At 41.6% G+C, this 20,947-nt stretch overlaps 1 protein-coding gene across 4 annotated transcripts in view; it reads left to right on the top strand.

Annotated features, from left to right (window-relative positions):
- ANXA3 (annexin A3) overlaps nt 1–20,947 on the top strand; it is a 53,657-nt gene that overhangs the window by 25,130 nt on the left and 7,580 nt on the right. For 3 of the 4 annotated variants that reach the window (XM_082463924.1, XM_082463922.1, XM_082463921.1), the window contains 7 exons: nt 64–158; nt 2,774–2,887; nt 6,385–6,475; nt 11,303–11,382; nt 14,993–15,049; nt 15,402–15,495; nt 16,837–16,932. In XM_082463924.1, the coding sequence (XP_082320050.1) occupies nt 64–158; nt 2,774–2,887; nt 6,385–6,475; nt 11,303–11,382; nt 14,993–15,049; nt 15,402–15,495; nt 16,837–16,932 (627 nt within the window). The remainder of the gene's footprint in view (nt 1–63; nt 159–2,773; nt 2,888–6,384; nt 6,476–11,302; nt 11,383–14,992; nt 15,050–15,401; nt 15,496–16,836; nt 16,933–20,947) is intronic. The other variant, XM_082463923.1, reaches the window with a different exon arrangement.

Genomic DNA, 20,947 nt, shown 5'->3' with positions numbered 1-20,947 from the left:
TTCACAACAGATATTAAGCATATTTGAGTTGATGGTGAATGCAATTATTTTCGTTTCATTTAGGAACCGATGAGAAAACGCTCATTAGCATTCTGACTGAGAGGTCGAATGCACAGCGGCAGCTGATTGCTAAGGAATATCAAGCAGCATATGGAAAGGTAAGATTTCATTAACATAACAGGCAGTAAAGGGCTAATCACTAGTGGATCGAGGCTGCTGCCATATGATTGTGCCCACGGATCTTTTGTTTCAGGCCAAGTGTAACAGAAAGTACCCTGTGTATCCAGTCAACAGCCTGGAATAGGAGTCCTGGTCTCTTCCCTTAACTGTCTAAATGGCCTTGGACATGTTATTTGATCTTTCTGGGCCTCAGTTATCTTCACCTGTTGAGTAAGCAGAGTTGCCTTGGATCAGTGGCTATAAACTGGGAATGATTTTGCTCCCCAGGGGATAGTTGGCAATGTCTCCAGACATTCTGATTATCACAACTGGTGGGAGAGGGGGGGATGTTTCTGGTATCTCGTGGGTAGAGGTCAGGGATGTTGCTAAACATCCTGCAGTGCACAAGACTGTCCCCCACAATGAAGAACTATCTGATCAATTATCTGATAAATCCTGTCTTAGATGATCTTTAATTTCTCTTCCAACTTTAATATGTTTACGTAATTATAGACTGATTTTTTTTTAATTTGTTCGGCAGATGAATATGTCTTCAGTACCAGAAACTATACAAGAACTATTCAAGAACATTTTGTGTGTCTTTTCCAAACAGTTTATTTTTTCAGTAATAAACTACTGTGTGTCAGGAGTGGGGTACTACTCTAGGTCAGGAGATATTCTAGACATTGGAGATTCACTGGAATAAAAAGCAGAACCTCCTCTCTTTAATGGACCTAACATTCTATTAGAAAAATAATAAATATATAAATAAAACAAATTCAGATGTTGGTAGGTGCTATGAAAGAATTAAAATGGATGATATGCTAGAGAATGACTGGTGAATGGCTCCTTTAGATCATGTGGTGAAGAAACGTCAGTGACAGGTTGTTACCTTACTCTCAATGAAGACTAAACAATACTCAGGCTCTGCTTGATCTGGGGAAGAGCATTTCAGACAGAACGTCCAGCAAATGCAAAAGCCCTGAGGCAAAAACAAGCTGGGAGTACTTAAGAAACAGGAAGAGTCCTAATATGGCAGGAGTGTAGACAGTAAAGGGTGACAGAGGGAAGAGATGAGGTTGAAGAGAGGCTTAGGCCATGCTGGACCTTGGGGTCTTGGTGCAGAGTTTAGATTTTATTCTGAGAACAATAGGGAACGATTGGAGGTTTGTAAGAAAGGAAATGCTATAACCTAATCTATATTTTTTGAAGATTATTTTAGCTTCTGTGGCTAATGAACTGTGTAGGGGAAAGGGTGGAAACACAAACCAATCAGGCTATTGGGTCCAGAACTGAGAGTGTGTAGTGACCATCCAAGGCAGCTGAGGCATCACCTGACAGTGTTCTCCGAGCCCCTGGGCTCCATTAAGACACCCTTCTCTGTGTTCCCTTTATTAGATACTTAACATATTATGTTGAAATTTAACTTTGACTATTTCTATTTTTCTCATTGGGGAGTAACGTCCTAGGGGTAAGGATTGTGTCTAACTCACCAATTAAGTGCCTAACACAGAGCAGGCGCCCCATAAACTTTTGTCAACTTAACTGAATTGCCAAGCTTCTGGGCAAGGCAGCATACTCACATACAGGGATTGTGAGTGATCCATTGGCCTTTCAGGATTTCCAAAATATGGAGGAAGGATGGAGCTGAAGGGTGACAAGCATGTCTCACAGTGGGACAGAATGAGAGCATGTGAAGTAAGATTCAGTTGGAAAGGCTTGGGCTGAGGACAGATGGGGGTGGAATTTAGCATTTGGAGAGGAAACACCCCATGATGACTACAGTGGCTCCATCCCATTTGTTTCGGCAGGAGCATGCCCCAGCTGGGCCCCCAAGTGTCATGGAAGATGTTGGTCTGTACCCACATTGTCATAACAGTCTGGGAGGCTTCCAGCCTCTGCTTCAGGGCTGAAAATAATCAAGAGCAGGAAAAATAAGTATTCAATAACACTCCTTTGGATATTAAAAATGGAAACCATGTTACTTGCCTTCAAGCAGGGGAGATGGACCGTACTTATGTAATGTATGAAAGCACTGCTGAAGGAGAGCATCAATAAGTAAGGTCCTCTATTACCACATCTCAGGTTTCCCCTGTTGTTGTTGCCAGAAAACTGCTTTTGATGCCTCCTAGTTCCACGCTCTCACCAGAGGCAAATGACCAAGCACTGTCTTCCCTCCCCTTTTCCGTTCAAAGCTCTTTGGCAGTGACCGAGAAGCAAGGCAGGATTAGAGCACCTCCCAGTGGAGCTGGGTGTGAATTACAGGGCTCCTCCGCCCCTTCCTCTTCCCTCACCCCAACCCGAGCATTGAGAGCATCAAGGGCCTGGGAAATGCATTTTAATACGCAGTTCCTATCTGTGGCCCTCAGAGAACCTTCTCCACTGGCTTCCCTTCAGAAAACCATCTATAAAACAGAGCATTTTAGAAGTGATCATAAATTGCAGACTAATATCCATAGAAATATTTTCACCGTTTCTGTTTATCTCCTGTGGATGGGCACGTTTTTGCCTGAATTCATACATTCGTGTTCGTCTTTCACTAGGTGACTTTGGAGGAAGAGAAAGGAGAAGTATTTCATACTTTTCTCTTTGGGTTTTTTTTTTTTAATTTTAGGAACTGAAAGATGACTTGAAGGGTGATCTCTCTGGCCACTTCAAGTGTCTCATGGTGGCCCTCGTGACCCCACCGGCAGTGTTTGATGCGAAACAGCTGAAGAAATCCATGAAGGTATGAGACCTACACAAGCTGTTTCTGCCCAGCACTTGATTATCAGAAAGAGTGACTTTCTTCTGGTGCACACTTGAGATATGGGTGTAAATGTGATGGATTTGGAGATTCTGTGCTCTCCAATTAGTAGAACAACCCTGAAATGGGAAGCAGTTGTGGAACCTTAAGCCTACATGTTCCTGGCCTGAAAGGATATGGTCAGAGCCTAATTTTGTTTGTTTTTTTGACCTGAGGTGTCAGATTCTTTATTTTGTTGTTATTGAGTCAACGGCACCATCATTAACCCCATCGTTTAGGTCAAAAACCTAGAACTATCCTTGATCCCTTGCCTTCTCTCACGCTTCAAAGCTCCCAAATCTATCAACAAGCCCATTAGCTCCACTCCAGAATCCATCAAAAATGTGTGCATGTCCCTCCTTCCAGATCCATTGCTTTCATTCTCGTTCAACCACTATCATCTCTTGACTGGACCATATCAATATCCCCGGAACTGGTCCCTTTGCCTCTATTTTTGCCCTCCTCAAATCCATTCACCACAGAATAGCCAAAATTATTTGTATAAAGTTACTTTTAGAATCAGATTATACTATTCACCTGCATAAATCTCCAATGGTTTTGACTACTGAACATCCAAACTCCTTATCGTGATGACCTTCATCACCCAACAGAGTCTGGCTCCTGTCTATCTCTACGGCTTTTTAAAATTCTATCTGTATCAGTCAGGATTCCCCAGAGAAGCAGAACCAGTAGGCAGGAGGTATAGAGTAAGAGACTGATTGCAAGGAATTGGTTCCACGATTATCCAGCTTGCTAGGCAAATCTGAAATCTGTAGGGCAGGCTGGAACTCTTAGCACAAGCTGGAGCTCCTGCCCATAGGTAGAATTTCTGCTTTTTCAGAGAAGCCTCAGCTCTGCTCTTAATTAAGGCTTCTTGACTGAATTAGGCTCACGTAGAATATCTAAGGTACTCAGCCTTACTTAAAGTCAATTGATAATGGACTTTAGCTACAAAATACCTTCAGAGCAACACTGGATTACAGTTTGTTTGAATAACTGAGGACTGTGGCCTGGCCAGATTGACACATAAAACTGATCATCACACCCTCTCCTCCGCTGCCGGCCACCCCAATTCAGTGCTGTAGCTGTACTGGCTTTCTCGCTGCTCCTTGGACATTCTCAGCTTATTCCTATCTTGAGGTCTTTATATGTGACGTTCTTTCCCTCAGGAATGATTTTCTTCCAGATATTTTCTATTCATTCACTCAGTTTAATTTTTTAAATTGCTATCTATTACTATCTAAAATTATCTTGTTAAATTTTTGGTATTTTACATATTGGTATTTTACGTATTTGGTGTTTTGTTGATTTACGTATTATTATTTTTCCATCCAATTAAAAGGCAAACCACCATCATATCAGGGAACCTCACCACTCGAGGAACCCCCTCTATTCCTAGAGGAAAGCCTGCAATGAGATAGGTGCTCAACATATTTGTTGACCGGAAGGAGGGAAAGGAAGGAGTCCAGGTCTGAAGCAAGGCTCTGCCTTCCCATCAGAGACAGGAGTTATTTTCTTTTCTGTGGAAGAGGTGTGGGCACCCAAGAAGCAGATGGCAGGATGGAATTAAATGTACAAGAGATTTATTGGGGGAAATCCTTGTGAAGGATAAAGCAGAGACAGAGCAGCGTAGGTGGCGTGAAACTTCTGACTGCAATACAGGTCTGACACCTGTGAAAGGAGAGAGGGAGGCTCAGATAGGAAGAGCCTCAGTCTGTAGTGCTGCTGTAAGAAAGCCACGGCAAGCTGATGGGGAGCCCCTGAGCAAAGGGTGCCCTTTGGAGGATCCTACATGGGGCAGGAATGGCACAGCTCCAGTTCCCCTTCCATGCGCAGTCATGGCTGAGAGCAGCCTGGAGAGAGCATGACCTTAGTGTGAACTGTGTGACAGATCCAAAGGTGTGGCAGTTGGAGGCTGCCAGCTAACTACATTCTTGGCAGTATATTCTCTTGACATGAAATCTCCGCAGTGCATTTCTATGGCTGCCACATGGGGGACAGTTGAGCAGGTGAAATGGTAAGAATTAGATTTCGCCAGCAAGGATTAGAAATGTTTCCCTCTTATGTAAAAGAATTCCAAAGGAAGCAACCCAGAGCTGGGTATCGTGGCACCATCATTATCAGACCTTCAGGCTTGAGGTTCTGCCATCTTCAGCCTGTAGATTCCGCTTCTTGGCTAGATGGCAGCTCAACATCCAGCCATTATATCTTTATTGCAGTCAACTGAAAAGAGTAAGAGACAAAGACGTGTTCATCCTTTCTCTTTAAGGACTCTCTGAAATTGTACGTGATGCTTCACATATATTCCATCGATCAGAATTTAGTTATGTGGATAAACCTAGCTCTAAGGGAAGCTGAGAAATATGGTCTTTATTTGGTTAGCTTTGTGCTAAGTTAAAAAATGGGGGTTCTATGACTAATCAAGGAAGATAAAAGAGATACTGGATCTTCTCAGTTTTGCCCTAAACCTAAAACTGCTCTAAAATAAATCAGGAGCTTGGGATTAACATACACACATTACAATATATAAGATAGATAACCAGCAAGGACCTGCTGTATAGCACAGGGAACTCTATTCAATAATCTGTGATAACCTATATATGAGAAAAGAATCTGATAAAGAATGAATATATGTTTATGTATAACTGAATCACTTTGCTGTACCCCTGAAACTAACACAACATTGTAAATCAGCTATACTCCAATAAAATTTTAAAAAAGAAGAACAACCAAAAAACCCAAAAAAAGTTTATTTAAAAATAAGTAACTAACGAAATAAATAAATAAGTAATTTGAAAAGGAGAGCTATTGGGGGGAACTAGGAATCTGTCACAGAGGGACAGAATTCAGCCTCTTTTCTTATGCTACATTGGCCTTATTTGGTCAAGTCCTAATGTAAATGGCTTCTGTTGAAGTCTCAGTGTGATTCAGTGACCTCAGTATAAACCAAGACTCAGGAAGCACTAGTCCCCAAACCAACTAGGCTCATGACATACATGACTGAGGCTTTAAAAACCTCCCTATGAAGAGGAGGATCCACGCTGACCAACCAGGTGCATTGGTACAAGTATGGACTCATTCAAAAGAATTGCAGAGCCCTTTCTAAATACAATGACATATTTGAATGCTCACTTTTGGTACTGAATGACATAGGCTTTCCCTTTATACTATTTCTTCCTGGAATTATTCAAAGGAGTTTTACAATAGAGTAGGACATTTTCTTTAGAAGCTTAATATCGGTTAACTTCAGATGATTCATGTTATTTTAATACTAAAATATATGGAAAATTAGAAAACCACTTTAGAGCAATAGAGGGCCTTATGTTGATTGACTAAAAACTGTTCTTTTCACCTGTAGAAAACAAGATGTTAAGACCGCAATGCGTGAAACTAGGTTTTTTTTAAAGTGGTCTAAAAATAGATTTCCTTTTTCTTCTTAGGGCACGGGAACAAATGAAGATGCACTGATTGAAATCTTAACCACCAGGACAAGCAGGCAGATGAAGGAGATTGGCCAAGCCTACTATACAGGTGATCTTATTTTCTGCTTACCTTTACCCCTGTTCACACCTATAGGAGCCAATGCTGCTTTTCCCAGAAACCCACCAATCTTTCGTCACAAGTGGTTTTGAGGAGGCAAGACTGTAAAAAGGAAGACACATTCTAAAATGGGCTAAGGACTGTGGATTTCTGAAGAAAATTTTAATATGATCTGAGCTAGGAACTGCTACATAACAATGGCATTAATGCTTTGCATTTATAACATTACAGCTATCGTGGATTTCACTCTCAGCAATCACTGCTTAATTGAATCAACCATTTTCATCAATGCAAGACACTCAAATCATTGTATATTCATATTATGTGTTAAAAACCACTCATGATTTTTGGGGTGGGAAATTAGATGAACCATTTAGAGGATGTGTTGAACATGTGGCTTCAGTATAATTAGCTAAAGCCCTAAGAGTCTGTTAGCTGTGTAAAAAGTAGAAAGCCCCTGCAATGCAATTCTGACACTAACAACCCACGGTTAGGGTGACTTCACAGGTTAAGGGCACGGTCCCCACAAAACTACTCTGACTTCAAACACCAGCCACAAGCTCAGGTGTTCCCAGGCCACATGCGCTTCTGACCAAATGGCAACAGATTCTTACTACCCCCTCAGGTTCAATAACTCACTAGAATGGCTCACAGAGCTCAAGAAAGCTCTATACTTACAATTATGGTTTTCTATAAAGAATGTAAATCAAGACTGGTGGAGTGAAGAGATGCATAGGGAAAAGTCTGGGAGGGTCCTGAACGCAGAGCTCCCATGTCTTCAGGGTGCATCCCCCTCCCAGCCCAGCCACGTATAACTGCCAACCAGGGAAGCTCACTTGATCTGTGGTGTCCAGGGTTTTTAGTGGGGTTTTATTACACAGGCATGATTGACTCCATCACTGGCCATGTGACTGAACTCCATCTTTAGTCCCCTCCTCCCGCTAGATGTCAGGCTGATATCATGTGGCTCAAAGCCTTAACACTTTAGTCACATTGGTTGGTCTTTCTGGTGTGACCAAGCCCCATCCGGAGTCATCTTGTTAGCATAAACTCAGGTGTGGTTCAGGGGCCCCTCCAAGAATAACAATGAAATTCTTATTATTGGGGAAATTGTAAGTATTTAGAGGTTACCTCCCAGGAGCCAGGGACAAAGACCAGCCCAATTCTTATTAAACAACCGCTCCCTGTCACCACCTCCAAGTACCTTAAGGGAGCCATGGTGTCTATGTTTTTGTATCAGGGTGGCCAGCTGTGCATTAGGAAACTTCTGCGGTAGGAAAGGTCCAAAAAAGGGATATACCAGCCCCCAGATGGGTGTTAAAGAGGTTACTTTGAGAAATTTCCATTAGAAGGTAATAACCTCAATGATAGGTAAGTGACTGTTTTATTGTTGGTATGCTAATGAGGTCTAGTCAGAAAAACAGAAATGCACTAGGTATTTTAACAGAGCGAATTTAATGTAGAGAATTGCTTAAGTACCTTTTTGGAGGACTGAAAAGGCAAAACGGAAACACAGCTCAGAGGTATAATCCTCAAGGCTGGGACGACAAAGGAAGAGATTGGGATTTTCAGAAACTAGAAGGTCAGAGGAGGGCACCGCTTTCTGGTGTTGGTACTTCAGGGGCTCAGAGGAGAGGCCCTAGGAACTGGAGTTCAGATCTCTGTGAAGGGGAAGGGCCTCCATCTAGCTGGAGCTAGTACCTCCATGGGCATGTAAACAGGTGACTTGTTCTAGGAGCCTGGAGCCAACTGCTGCTGTCAGGGTGAAAGCCTGTCACTGGGTTGACACTGATGTGAATCACAAGCCAATGACAGCATGTCCTTCCTTCCTCCTCCTGCCTTCCATCTCATCTCCCTCTACTCCCCCCGTTGGTGGAAACTGACAGGGAAGTGGAGGATGGGGGATAAAAGAGAAATGTTATTTGCAGAGTCCCAACCCCAGCTCCACAAAGCAAGGTCTAGAAGGGCAAATTTGGGGTAGATGAGATAATTGCTTAATAATGGGCACAAATGGGTACACTGTAGGTGTTTAACATATTTGGTTCCCTCAGTTCAACAAGATGTACATGTAAAAAAGTCATCAGATCCAGGGGCTCTACCCCCAGATGCTATGTTACTTCCTTGCGTTTCTTAGAAGAGTTACCGCTCCATGAGTTGACTGGCCCCAAGATTCTCCCTGGAGTTCAGCATTTATGTACAAACAACCCTAGGATGTAAGCTCTATGAAGGGGGCGATTTTTGTCTGTTTTGCTCACTGCTATATCTCCAGTGCCCAGAACAGTGAGGGATAAATTCAAATATTCATTGAATGAATATCCTTAAGATTGAGATCTGGGATCTTAAGAGCCAAGTGAATGTCTTAGCATTTAGGACTGTTATTTTGCAAATATGACAAGTGGTCATTGTTCAAAGTTACCAGATGCTCTGGTATCTGGGTGAGTTAAGTTCTCTAAGGCTACAAGGAATTGAACTGCATCTAGGTTCCCTTGGTAAGTAGGGATTCATGATACACAAGAAGTAAAAGAAGGAAATAGTCTCAATCAGGTATAGCCGAGCTGTACAGAGATTCAGGACACAGCTAGGGACTCAGCTGTCTAGTCACTCCCTCAGCATGAGACATCCACTGCTCCCTGTGCACATCTTCATCCTAGTAACTCTTTCCCCTCCCCCTCTGCCTCTACTGTTCTTGACGCCACCAAGAAACTTCTCTTCCCTTACCACATGACGTTTGTCTACTCAAGGTTTCTATTTGCCCGTGGTTTCTGGCTGTTATTCCTGACTTGTGTTTTGTGCCTTATTTCTGGGGGTCTTTCCACTTCTTTGTTACTCTTTTTAAGAAATTCTGTACATCTCACTCCCTAAGAGAAGTTTCAATGGGCTCAGAAAGGCACTATCTAGTAGAGAGCCTTCTTTTGGGCAAAGTTCTCCCACCAGGTCACCTTGTAGACAGCTGGCCACTTATAGTCAGATGCCAGCCCTGATGCAGTCAACTGTAGCAAGAGTGATGGCATCATGTAATGTGCAGTGGTGACCCATGCATTAGAAATCCATCAGAGGACCTCTCAACTTGACCCTCATAAAAGGACCAGGCATATTGAGTGGCTCACACACTACAATGATACAAATAGCACCTAAATGAATAGAGAGCTAAATTCTGGACTCTTTCCGGTATTCTAAAGTTAATGGTGCATGAGAGAACATTGAATCAGGATCAAGAACTCTAAGTTCAGCTTCTGCACTATTAAAACATTGTATCCGTTTTTCTATACCCTGTTGTGTCTCAAAATGCATAAGGTAGTTTTCAACTTGCATCGAAATAATTTTCATATTTTTAGTCTAGTTTCCTGCAAAATACCTGGGGTAGAGGAGAGGCGTGGGAGGCTGTGTGAGACTCATGTAGATAATTCTAAAATTATAAAGTACTTCCCCAAATTCTAACAATTGAGAGCTTCATTTTTTTGGCTTGATATTTTTAAACTAAAGAATTTTTTTCTTAGAGTGAAGGAAGGAGAGATGTAACAATAACGTGACTATTAGGGAAAGTGATGCCTACTAAATGTTATTATTACTTAGATAAATAATCTGTCTTTATAGTGGATTTTGTTTACTTGAATTGCTCTGGAAAATTATAGATTTCATAAAAAGAGACTTCTTAAAATCACGCTGGAAGAATTTCTCTCTCAACACAGTTCTTGCTATTAGATAATCTCACATCACTTTCTATAGTTGTCTTTTACTGATTTAAAAGGACAAGCCTTCATATGACTAATTTTATAGCGGTCTTGAGGGTGATGCAGGTGGAGTTCAGAGAGCCACCTGGTGTCAGCTGCATCCAGGTATACAGTGGCTCGAAGAGAATCACTACTCCATGGGTGGAGCAGAACAGAGATTTAAAATTCAGTGGACACTGCACATCACAGCCTATGCAAAAGGAGCTACAACTATTCAGTACTAAAATATGCAAACACACAGTTGGCATTTGTTATGGGGAAACAGTATGTTTTCAGGAAGCTTTCTTACTTTTGAGAGCTATCAGATAATACATTCTAACTGTATGCGTTAAGATTAGGGTTAGAGTCAATAAAACAGAAAAATAACAGTGGTTTAAATAAGATAAACATTTATTGATCTCATATGTAGAAGCAGTCTGGAGATAGGCAATTCTAGGACTGGCATGACAGTGCCTCAGAACTTTCAGGAACCCAGGCCCCTTCCTGCTTATTTTTATGCCATCGCTCAGATATAGTCCTGCATAGACCAAGATGGCTGCCCAAGCTCCAGGGATCAATCTACACACCAGGCAGTAGGATGGAGTAAGGGACTAAGATTGGCATGAGCCTTCATTAAAGAGATTTCCCAGCAATGTCACGTAGGTCTGCCTACGTTTCATTGCCAAGAGGAGAGCTGAGAATGTGGTCTTTAAGCTGTGTACATTATATCTTGCTTAAGGCCAGGGTTCTATTCCTATGGAAGGCGGACATAATAGAAATTGGAAGGCAAACTAACAGCTTGCCCATCCTAGCTTTCTCACTATACCTTCCTTAGTGCCTTTGTCAGATAAAATGAACCATGATTTGATCCAGAATGGCAGTTGTTTCTGTTCTTGTGCATCTATCACACCCCACACTACAGTAATAGTTACAAGAAGAATGTATCCATATCAGAAGAGCACTAAAAAATTTTTTAAAAAAAGAAGAAACAAGATTTATTTTATCAGGTACTCATTCCTTGCCAATGTTGACATTTTAAGCTTTTCTGTGTTTTATAATAATATTTTTTAGTTCATCAAGGCTTAATTTCATTCTTATCTGGTTTCAGTGTATAAGAAGAGTCTTGGCGATGAAATTAGTTCTGAAACATCTGGTGACTTCCGGAAAGCTCTGTTGACTTTGGCAGATGTAAGGTTTTATTTTTTACTTTTGAAGTCCCCAATAAGCTGCATGGTCAATAATAGTTTTTAGGGTGTTTGAAAATAACCAAAGTGAGACGATGAGATTGCAGCTTTCCTTATGAAATGATTTGTTCATCTTACATGTGCATTGCCACCACGCAGTATAATATTTAACCACCCTCATAAAAGTATAACATAGTGATGCAACCAAAAAATCTTGTTTTGGTCAGTATATGGATTAAACGTATTTTGATCAGGTTTCATAATACATTAGAAGATGTTCTGCATGTTCATCTGGAAGAAAAATAATTGTTCATTTCCATTATGTCTTCATTTTTAAGAACATGTTGATTTTCTTCTGGACTCGAAAGAATATATATTTCTTTTGGTGGCACTTAAACTAAGTAGGAAGCATGATACAGATGAATTATCTTCAGAGATGGGTATATCAGTCTCAGGATTAAAAAAATGTGGCTTGCTGGAACTGCATCCTTGCCCCCTTTGGAAGAGCTGCTAAGCCATTCATCACCATGTGACCAAATGAGACCACACCTTGCCGTCTCTTTTTAGGAGGCTCTTGGTTTTATAAATAAGGCGGTGAGGTCAAGGATGAGATAGAGTCATAGGTGTGTGTAAGAGAGGAAATGATTTAAGCCCCATCTCAACAGCCTCTTTCAGCTGATTTACACAGCCCTTAACGTGTGAGAAAATCCCAACAACCATCCCAGCCTGAGGGTTGAAGCAGCACTTGGCAAAGTGAGGCATCATGCCACTAAGGAACAGTTTATCCTAATTATGGTTTCAGTTGTTTCCAGTGGTGACAACCTTATGACATTTGAACCTACAAACCCAAACTGATGAGGTATCGCTGCAAACATACGATCCCACAGGTCTGTACTCATAAGTGCAGATCTGCTTGTGTGCACGTGAGCACACACGCCCGCAGACGGCAGTGGAGAGCAAGGCTCCTGGGCAGGGTTTCAGAATAAGACCTGGAGTCTGGTGCTCCTCTGCTGCCTGCTAGCTTTATATGCTGAGACGAGTTACTTTAAGTCAAGCCTCAAAGCCTTCATTTCACATCTGTACAGTTAAAATAATAACAGTACCAGCCTCAGAGCGTGTTGTGAAGATTAAGAGAGAAAGAGTGTGAAATACTTAGCACAGAGAAAGTTATCAATACGTGGTGGTGCTGGCTTATTGTAATTAATACCAGTGATCATCAGCGTTTTTATTATTGGAGCAGAGTGAATGATGAAAGGAGGACAAGAAGGCGGCAAACTAGGGATGACTAGTTAGAGCAGAGTAGCAGCAGCACTGAAAGAAACCGAGGAAAGAAATCATGCAAAAATCAGGCAGGCCGGGGCTTCCCTGGTGGCGCAGGGGTTAAGAATCCGCCTGCTAGTGCAGGGGACATGGGTTCGAGCCCTGGTTCGGGAGGATCCCGCATGCCTCAGAGCAACTAAGCCCGTGCGCCACGACTACTGACCCTGCAGTCTAGAGCCCATGAGCCACAACTACTGAAGCCCGTGTGCCACAGCTACTGAAGCCTGCGTGCCTAGAGCCTGTGCTCCACAACAAGAGAAGCCACCACAATAAGAAGCCCGCGCACCGCAAGGAAGAGTAGCCCCCGCTCGCTGCAACTAGAGAAAGCCCGCGTGCAGCAATGAACACCCAACGCAGCCAAAAATAAGTAAATTAAATAAGAAAAAAAAAAGAGTAGTTTAAAAAAAAAATCAGGCAGGCATACAAAGACCTAATGTTTGCAAATAGGAACAAATGCATTTTTAAAAATTTTTATTTATTTATTTATATTGAAGTATAGTTTCTCTACAATATTATATGTTACAGGTGTACAGTATAGTGATTCACACTATTTAAAGGTTATACTCCATTTATAGTTATCGTAAAATATTGGCTATATTCCCTGTGTTGTACAATATATCCTTAGAGCATGTTTTATACCTGATAGTTTGTACCTCTGACTCCCCTACTCCTATAATGCCCCTCCCCCCTTCCCTCTCCCTGCTGGTAACCACTGGTTTGGAACAAATGCATTTTTAAAGTATTATAGCCAAATGTTTCATTCACCTATAATTTGCAAAATAATTCAGGCAATCTTCTTTTCCTTCTCCGTCTCCCCTCTTGCTATAATGTGCTGAATTATTTGTGTACAAGCACACGCACTTAGCCACAGAGCCTTCAACAGTAGAGTTAGTGGGGAATCTTTGAGGTTTTGGTTTATTTTAATAGACTTTATTTTTTAGAGCAGTTTTAGATTTGCAGAAAAATGCAGCAGAAACTACAGAAAGCTCCCATATGCCCCTCCTCCCCCCTCACAGTGACCCCTGTTGTTAACATCTGCACTAGTGTGGTACATTGGTTATAGTTGATGAATGAATTAGATGATGAATGAATGATAAAAGAATTAGATGATGAATTAGATGATGAATGAATGAACTGACACATTATTATTAACTAAAGTCCATAGTTTACATTAGGACTCACTCTTCGTGTTATACATTCTATGGGTTTTGACAAACGTGTAATGTCTTGTGTCCACCATTACAGTATCATACAGAATGGTTTTACTGCCCTAAAAATCATCTGTGCTCCAGCTATTCATCCCTCTCTTTCTCCCTCTGAACGCCTGGTAACCAGTGATCTCTTTATCTCTATAGTTTTGCCTTTTCCAGACTGTCCTATAGTTGGAATCATACAGTATGCAGGCTTTTCAGACTGCCTCTCTTCATGGCTTGATAACTCATTTCCTTTTTATCACTGAGTACTATTGCATTGTATGGATATACCACCGTTTATTCACCTGTTGAAGGGCAGCTTGGTTGCTTCCAAGTTTTGGCAATTACGAACAAAAGCTTCTGTAAACATTCATGTGAAAGTTTCTGTGTGGACATTAGCTTTCACCTTATTTGGGTAAGTATCAAGGAGCACAATTGCTGGGTCGTATGGTAAAAGTATGTTTAGTTTTGTAAGAAACTGCCGAACTGTCTTCCAAAGAGGCTGTCCCATTTTGCATTTCCAACAGCAAGGAATGAGATTTCCTGTTGCTCCACATCCCTGCCAGCATTTGGTGTTGTCAGTGTTTAGAATTTTATCCATTCTAATTGGTGTGTAGGGGTATTGTTTTAATTTTCAGTTCTCTCATGGCATATGATGTTGAGCCTCTTTTCATGTGCTTTCTTGCCATCTGTGTATCAGATGTCTATTCAGATATTTTGCCCATTTTTAATTGGGTTGTTTGTTATCTTATTGTTGGGGTTTAAGAGTTCTTTATACGTTTTAGATACAAGTTCTGTATAAGATATGTGTTTTCAGATACGTGTTTTCATATAATTTTCTCCCAGTGTGTGGCTTGTCTTTTGATTCCATTAAGACATTTGAGTTTTCAGGGGAGGAAACTGCGGCTCAGAAAACTGTGTGATTTGCTACAGATTTCATAGCTAGTCAGTGCCAGAACGAGAGCCCCAAGCGCCTGATTGTTCTGTGCTGCGGGGTTGCCACTGAAGAAGCAGCTCTAAGATGCCCTGCTGGTTGGAATGCCGAGTGATGGAATTTTTATCTTTAAAAGGATTGCCCTCACTTTTATCTCCCCTGTCTAGGGCAGAAGAGATGAGGGTCTGAAAGTGGATGAGCAGCTGGCCAAAGAGGATGCCCAGGTCGGTAACAGAGCAAAGAAAACATCTCCTTTAACGATTCTCCCTCCTGACTGTGTTCTCACTTCTACGGCACCAGCCGGGGTCATGCTGTCTCCTGCCCTGTCTGGAGGAGAAGCCTGACACCTGGGGATCCCCGGACCCCACCTTTCTGCCTTCCCCACTGGTGGTTATTATTCCCCTGGCTCCTGCCACACAACTGTCAGATTTCCAATCCACTAAAAGTGAGAGACACGGATTATCGATGATCTCAATGACCTGTAAAATAAACTTGCCCCTCTTCTCATTCCACCTCCTCAGAAAGAGACAGAACTGGGTCTGTGATAACATTTAAGTCTTCTCCCTTGTCCAATAGATTCTCTATAATGCTGGTGAGAACAAATGGGGCACAGATGAAGATACATTCACTGAGATCCTGTGTTTAAGGAGCTTTCCTCAACTGAAGCTGAGTATGGACTCGCATTATAATCCTTTTTTGCGTTGTATTGTTCTTGCAAATATTTCAAGGTTTAACATACACAGTTCTGGGAAATGAAGTTAAAAATCGTGAAGGCTGGCCCATTTTTATGTACAAACATTTCAGGAAACAACCTGGGGGGCCGCGGGGGTGGGGGGGGACGGATGGCAGGGAGAAGAGAGGAGCAGCTCTCTGGGGTGAGAGCAGAGAGGAGTGTTCCTGTGGGATGGAGGAACCTGACTGCACTGCTTCCAGCCCATCTCTTGCCTAGTTAGCCACTTTCCAGGAAAACCAGGCACTGCGGGTGAGTCTTTGTTAATGCATTAATGCAGATTAACAGTCAGCTTTTTCTGATATGAAGGTAAATGGGTGGGGGCGGGGGGACTCTTTTTATCAGACCCAACTATTACATGGAACAGCTAAGCACCCACCCGTTCACTCATGCATCTCTCTGAGTCATTCTGGAAGCAACGGCACCCAGAAGCCCAGATCTCCACTTACTAGGGACATCTGACTGTGGCTTCCCAGTGCTGGTCTAGAGAACAACCACAGTAATGACTAGGCTGATGCCGAGTTCATGGGAAAATGAGGAAACCTGGGCATTAAAATTTCATCCTTTTTATAAAATAATGGCAATAGTATATTATAGTTGCTTTATTGATGTCTTTATTTGAAAAATAAAAACCAAACAATCCTAGATCTCTCTCCAAATTTTCTTTTTTTGAAATTCACTTGGAAAAAATATACTTGGCTTACAAAGTATGCCTACATGCTCGGTGACGTATGTACAGGTTTTGCTTTTGGGCAAATGTTGATCAAGTACTTTGAATGCCTTCTAGTAAGTATGAAGTAGGCTATGCTGCCTTAGGGAATGATTTACTCAGCACAAAGAAATCGTCATAAGATTTCTTTAGCGGATTTAAAACATATTTGACTCATGACCACATTATTGTTTCCCAGGTGCTGCTCTAATTTAAAAGTAGCCCACCTTACTAGATAAATTATTTATCTTTTAACCGTTCAGGCTATTTTAAATGCTTACAGCCTGGGAATGGGGAGGGAAGAGAGGAGAGAGAGAGAGAGATTGATCATTGAAGAAAATGGCCTATGAAGTTCAGGTTTTATTGTAGATGACATTTTTTTTTTGACATTTTTTAAAAGTAATAAAAAACCAAAAACTTCTGTGCTGAGTTTTTGATGGTTTAAAGGAGTTTTTGAGCTTGCCACTTAATAACTTGATTTGCTGCATATCAAATCAAAAACCAAAATATATTCAAGTGTGGTCAACTGGGATACTTTAAATATTTGTGTGGTGCTGGTTTTTTTTTTTTAGCCTTTGATGAATACAGAAATATCAGCCAGAAGGACATTGAGGACAGCATAAAAGGAGAATTGTCTGGGCATTTTGAAGACTTACTGCTAGCCATAGGTAAGCCCTTGAGTGCTTATAAACTGAGTTACTTTGCACTTGTTTTAAATACATCTCAAGATTAGCTCTTTTCATCTCAGAATCCTGCCTGATTTCATCTTTATGCCCCTCATAGTCCTCAGCACAGTCCACGGTACACACAATATGCTTAACAAATATTGTTAAATGGATGCCGGAAGAAGTTATCTTTTTTAGGTCTTCCTTTGCCTTTTAACTCTGTATTTGTCTTGTTACCATGTTTGGATTGTAAACTCCTTGAGAGATAAAAATATTACATTCTTCCTGGCATTTTTATGGAGCCTGTTGAAAACACAGACCTAAGCCCATTTGGTAATTCATCGTATTTGGTTATTTTTGGCAGTGGCCTCCCAAAGTTAAACTCAGGTCGGAACTACAGGTCTCCTGCCTCTTGGTGATGCGAACAGGCAATATCAAAAAGAAAATAAGTCACAGACTGAATCCGTTCCTGGAGAGACACGTGGATTAACAAGCAGACAAAAACACGGTTATATAAGCTGGTCTGTCTTCTCAATCAGGTCTCTGCAGTCTGTGCTTTTAGGAACCCAAAGAACACCTTGCAAGAAAGATTGCATTCAGAGAAATGAGACACTCTTCGAAGACAGGATTCAGTGACCATTCTAGTCAGAGTCAGGCAGTTAAATCTAAATGCTCGTACACACACAGGATTGTTCAGAATCCTAAACAGCAATCCTAAATTGTTAGGAACAATCCTAAATTGTTCAGAATCCTAAATATCCAATTTTGGGTGGCTATTGGGCTTGCTCCAGGCTGCTTTTCCATTAATGCCAGAGTAGGAGTACCTGTACTCCACACAGCTTGTCATTTCGCCAATGAAAAATCATATCTAACATCCATCATGATCATGAATAGCTTCTACGGTGAGTTAAAGATAGCTGATGTCTAAGGGTAGCCTCTTCCGGAGTGAGCCTCTGATTCATCTTTCAAGTGTTAATTACCACCTCTGGAGGGTGAACTCCCCATTAGGGTGCCCCAAATTGTTTTTTTTTTTTTTTATTATTTATTTATTTATTTTTATTTTTGGCTGTGCTGGGTCTTCGTTTCTGTACGAGGGCTTTCTCTAGTTGAGGCAAGTGGGGGCCACTCTTCATCGCGGTGCACGGGCCTCTCACTATCGCGGCCTCTCTTGTTGCGGAGCACAGGCTCCAGATGCGCAGGCTCAGTAGTTGTGGCTCACGGGCCCAGTTGCTCCGCGGCACGTGGGATCTTCCCAGACCAGGGCTCGAACCCGTGTCCCCTGCATTGGCAGGCGGATTCTCAACCACTGCGCCACCAGGGAAGCCCTCAAATTGTATTTTTAAATAAACACTCATCAGGCGCTTACTATATGCTCAGCATTGTGCTAACCTCTTTTCAAATACCAACCCATTTAAGTCTCATAACAATCCCATGATAGGGACTATTATTACCCCCATGGCAAACCTGAGGCACCAGAAGGTTAAGTTCCTTCCCCAAGTTACCCAGGGAAAGTGTGGTAGAGCTGGAATTCTAACCTAGGCACTTGGGCTCCACAGTCTATGATGTCAACCAACCCCTCCAATGTGCTGCAGCGTAAACAGAGACCGAAACCTGTATATATCACACATTCCATGCTCAACTATTGATATTTTAAATTGCAGAAAATATCCCAGGGAGCAAGCACTCACTAAAGTCTGGGCCCTGGGCCCCATTCTCAGCGTTTCCTCCACATATGTTATTTCATTTAACTTCTGAGCCTCTCTTCAGTGCCAAGAATAGGACTGTTGATCCAAATGCCGCTTAGAATATATGACTCTGATTGATTTGCTAAAAGATAGGCCAAGAGGGAAAAAAAGCTTCTATGCATCAGGGACTTCCCTGGCAGTCTAGTGGTTAAGACTCTGCACTTCCACTGCAGGGAGAACAGGTTCAATCCCTGTTCAGGGAACTAAGATCCCACAGGCGTACAGCGTGGCATGGCCAAGACAAAAAAAAGGAATTAGAGATCAGCCTCCATAATTAGCTCTGAGAATATTCCAGTGGCAATAATATAGCCAGTTAATTTTTTTCCATTTCTTTTTTTTAATATTTATTTTATTTGTTTTTTATTTTTTAATTTTTTTGGCTGCATCGGGTCTTAGTTGCGGCATGTGGGATCTTTCGATGTGGTGCGCAGGCCCTTCACTGTGGCGCGCGGGCTTCTCTCTAGTTGTGGTGCGTGGGTTTTCTTTGTCTAGTTGTGGCACACGGGCTCCAGAGTGCATGGGCTCAGTAGTTGTGACGTGCGGGCTTAGTTGCCCCATGGCATGTGGGATCTTAGTTCCCTGACCAAGGATTGAACCCGTGTCCCATGCATTGGAAGGCGGATTCTTTACCACTGGACCACCATGGAAGTCCCTCCATTTCATATTTTAATCTTTACATCAATTTTCATGCTTTTTACCTTGCCTGCTGTAATATTTGAAAAACTTTGTTGAGATGTACAAATTCTCACTTCATTGAGCTAAGAAGCATTTTTGGAAATAGACATTGAATTATGCACTAAATTTGGGCTATAATATACATTATTTTATCAAGTAAAAGAAAGACCTTATAATTTAATTTAAAGTTCAAGATGTGTCACACTTTCATTTTCTATTTCAGTCTACCATTGGAATACAACAGGTTTTTTTTTAATCTTTATTGAGATATAACTTAAGTACCATAAAATTCACCCAGAGTGTGCAATTCAGTGCTTTTTAGTGTCTTAACAGAGTTGTGCAACTGTCACCACTATCTAAGTTTAGGATATTTCCATCAGCCCCAAAAGAAACCCTGTGCCCTTTGACAGTCACTCCCCACTCCTCCCCACCCCCCAGCCCCTGGCAACTACCAGTTGACTTTCTGTGTTGATAGATCTGCCTGTCCTGGCTATTTCATATACAAGGAATCTAATACAGTATGTCAACGCATAGCTTTTGACGTGAAAAACCATCTGAGTTCTAACATCTTAGAAATGCATGGTAGGAAGACTGCTAGCTGTCACATCTGGACTTAGATAAGGAGAGGCTTTATTCAAAGAGATTATTTCAATAGGGAGAATAGTTGAGTCTCAGAAATGTACAAGAGTCTGAAAATCAAACAGAAAAAGCTTTTCTTTTATGGGGAGGAGATAAACAGACCTTAGCAGAAACTTTCAAAGGGAAGTTGGACAAGCAAGGGGGCATAATCGTTGGGGGTTGACAAGAAATGTGTCTCGCTGTGTCAGCTGGTTCTCAGGACCAGCTGAAAAGGGGACACGTTCTGCATTTCAGCACCTGCTGAGGCTGGGGGCCTAGCTAGGGTTCAGGGGCCTGTACGGGGGAGGGGAGAGGCCTGAGTAAATTTTGATCAAGAGAACACAGAGGGTAAGAAGCGGGCAACTGTGAACCCTGGGTCATCATAATGAACTTCAGTGGACTCCCTGATTTTTAGGAATTTCCCTGAGTTTCCCTGCTGGTGTTGGGTCTTAAAGCAAGCTTCCTTATACTGCATATGCCACCATCTCCCCAAATATTCATGAGGAACAAATCGTATGTTTAGGAACATAAAGCGGAGAACAAGGTAAAGGGTTATGAAAAGAAAGGATTCTCTGCATTTAGTCTGGGGTGAGGGAGATGATTGAAAAGCTTAATAGCTTAAAAGTGGGCATAAAACTTTCAATCAAATGATTAAGGCTTGCTGAATATAAGTTTGAGAAAAAAATAGGTAATATCAATTTGCATCCTTGATTTCTTCTCAGACAGCTTCAAATCTATAACTGTTTTCATGTTTGTCCCACATTCCATGTTTCTAATATATTTCTCTTTCTGTTTCCCTTAAATCACTTACACAGAAGGCCTTTTAGCTTTCCTTAAGAGAGTCTGAAAGGCATCATGAGAAAGTCACTATTCTTGTTCTGTTCTCCAAAATTCATTATAAAATTCATTCACTTTTGGTCAGATTCCTACCTAGAGATCAGATTTAAGATGATAAAAATAATTGTGTTGCAATAAATAGA

Source organism: Balaenoptera physalus (genome assembly GCF_965194825.1).
Source record: "Balaenoptera physalus genome assembly, chromosome: 5".
Taxonomy (NCBI): Eukaryota; Metazoa; Chordata; class Mammalia; order Artiodactyla; family Balaenopteridae; genus Balaenoptera; species Balaenoptera physalus.
Note: the sequence above shows the minus strand (reverse complement) of the source record. Positions and strands in the feature narration are given on the sequence as shown.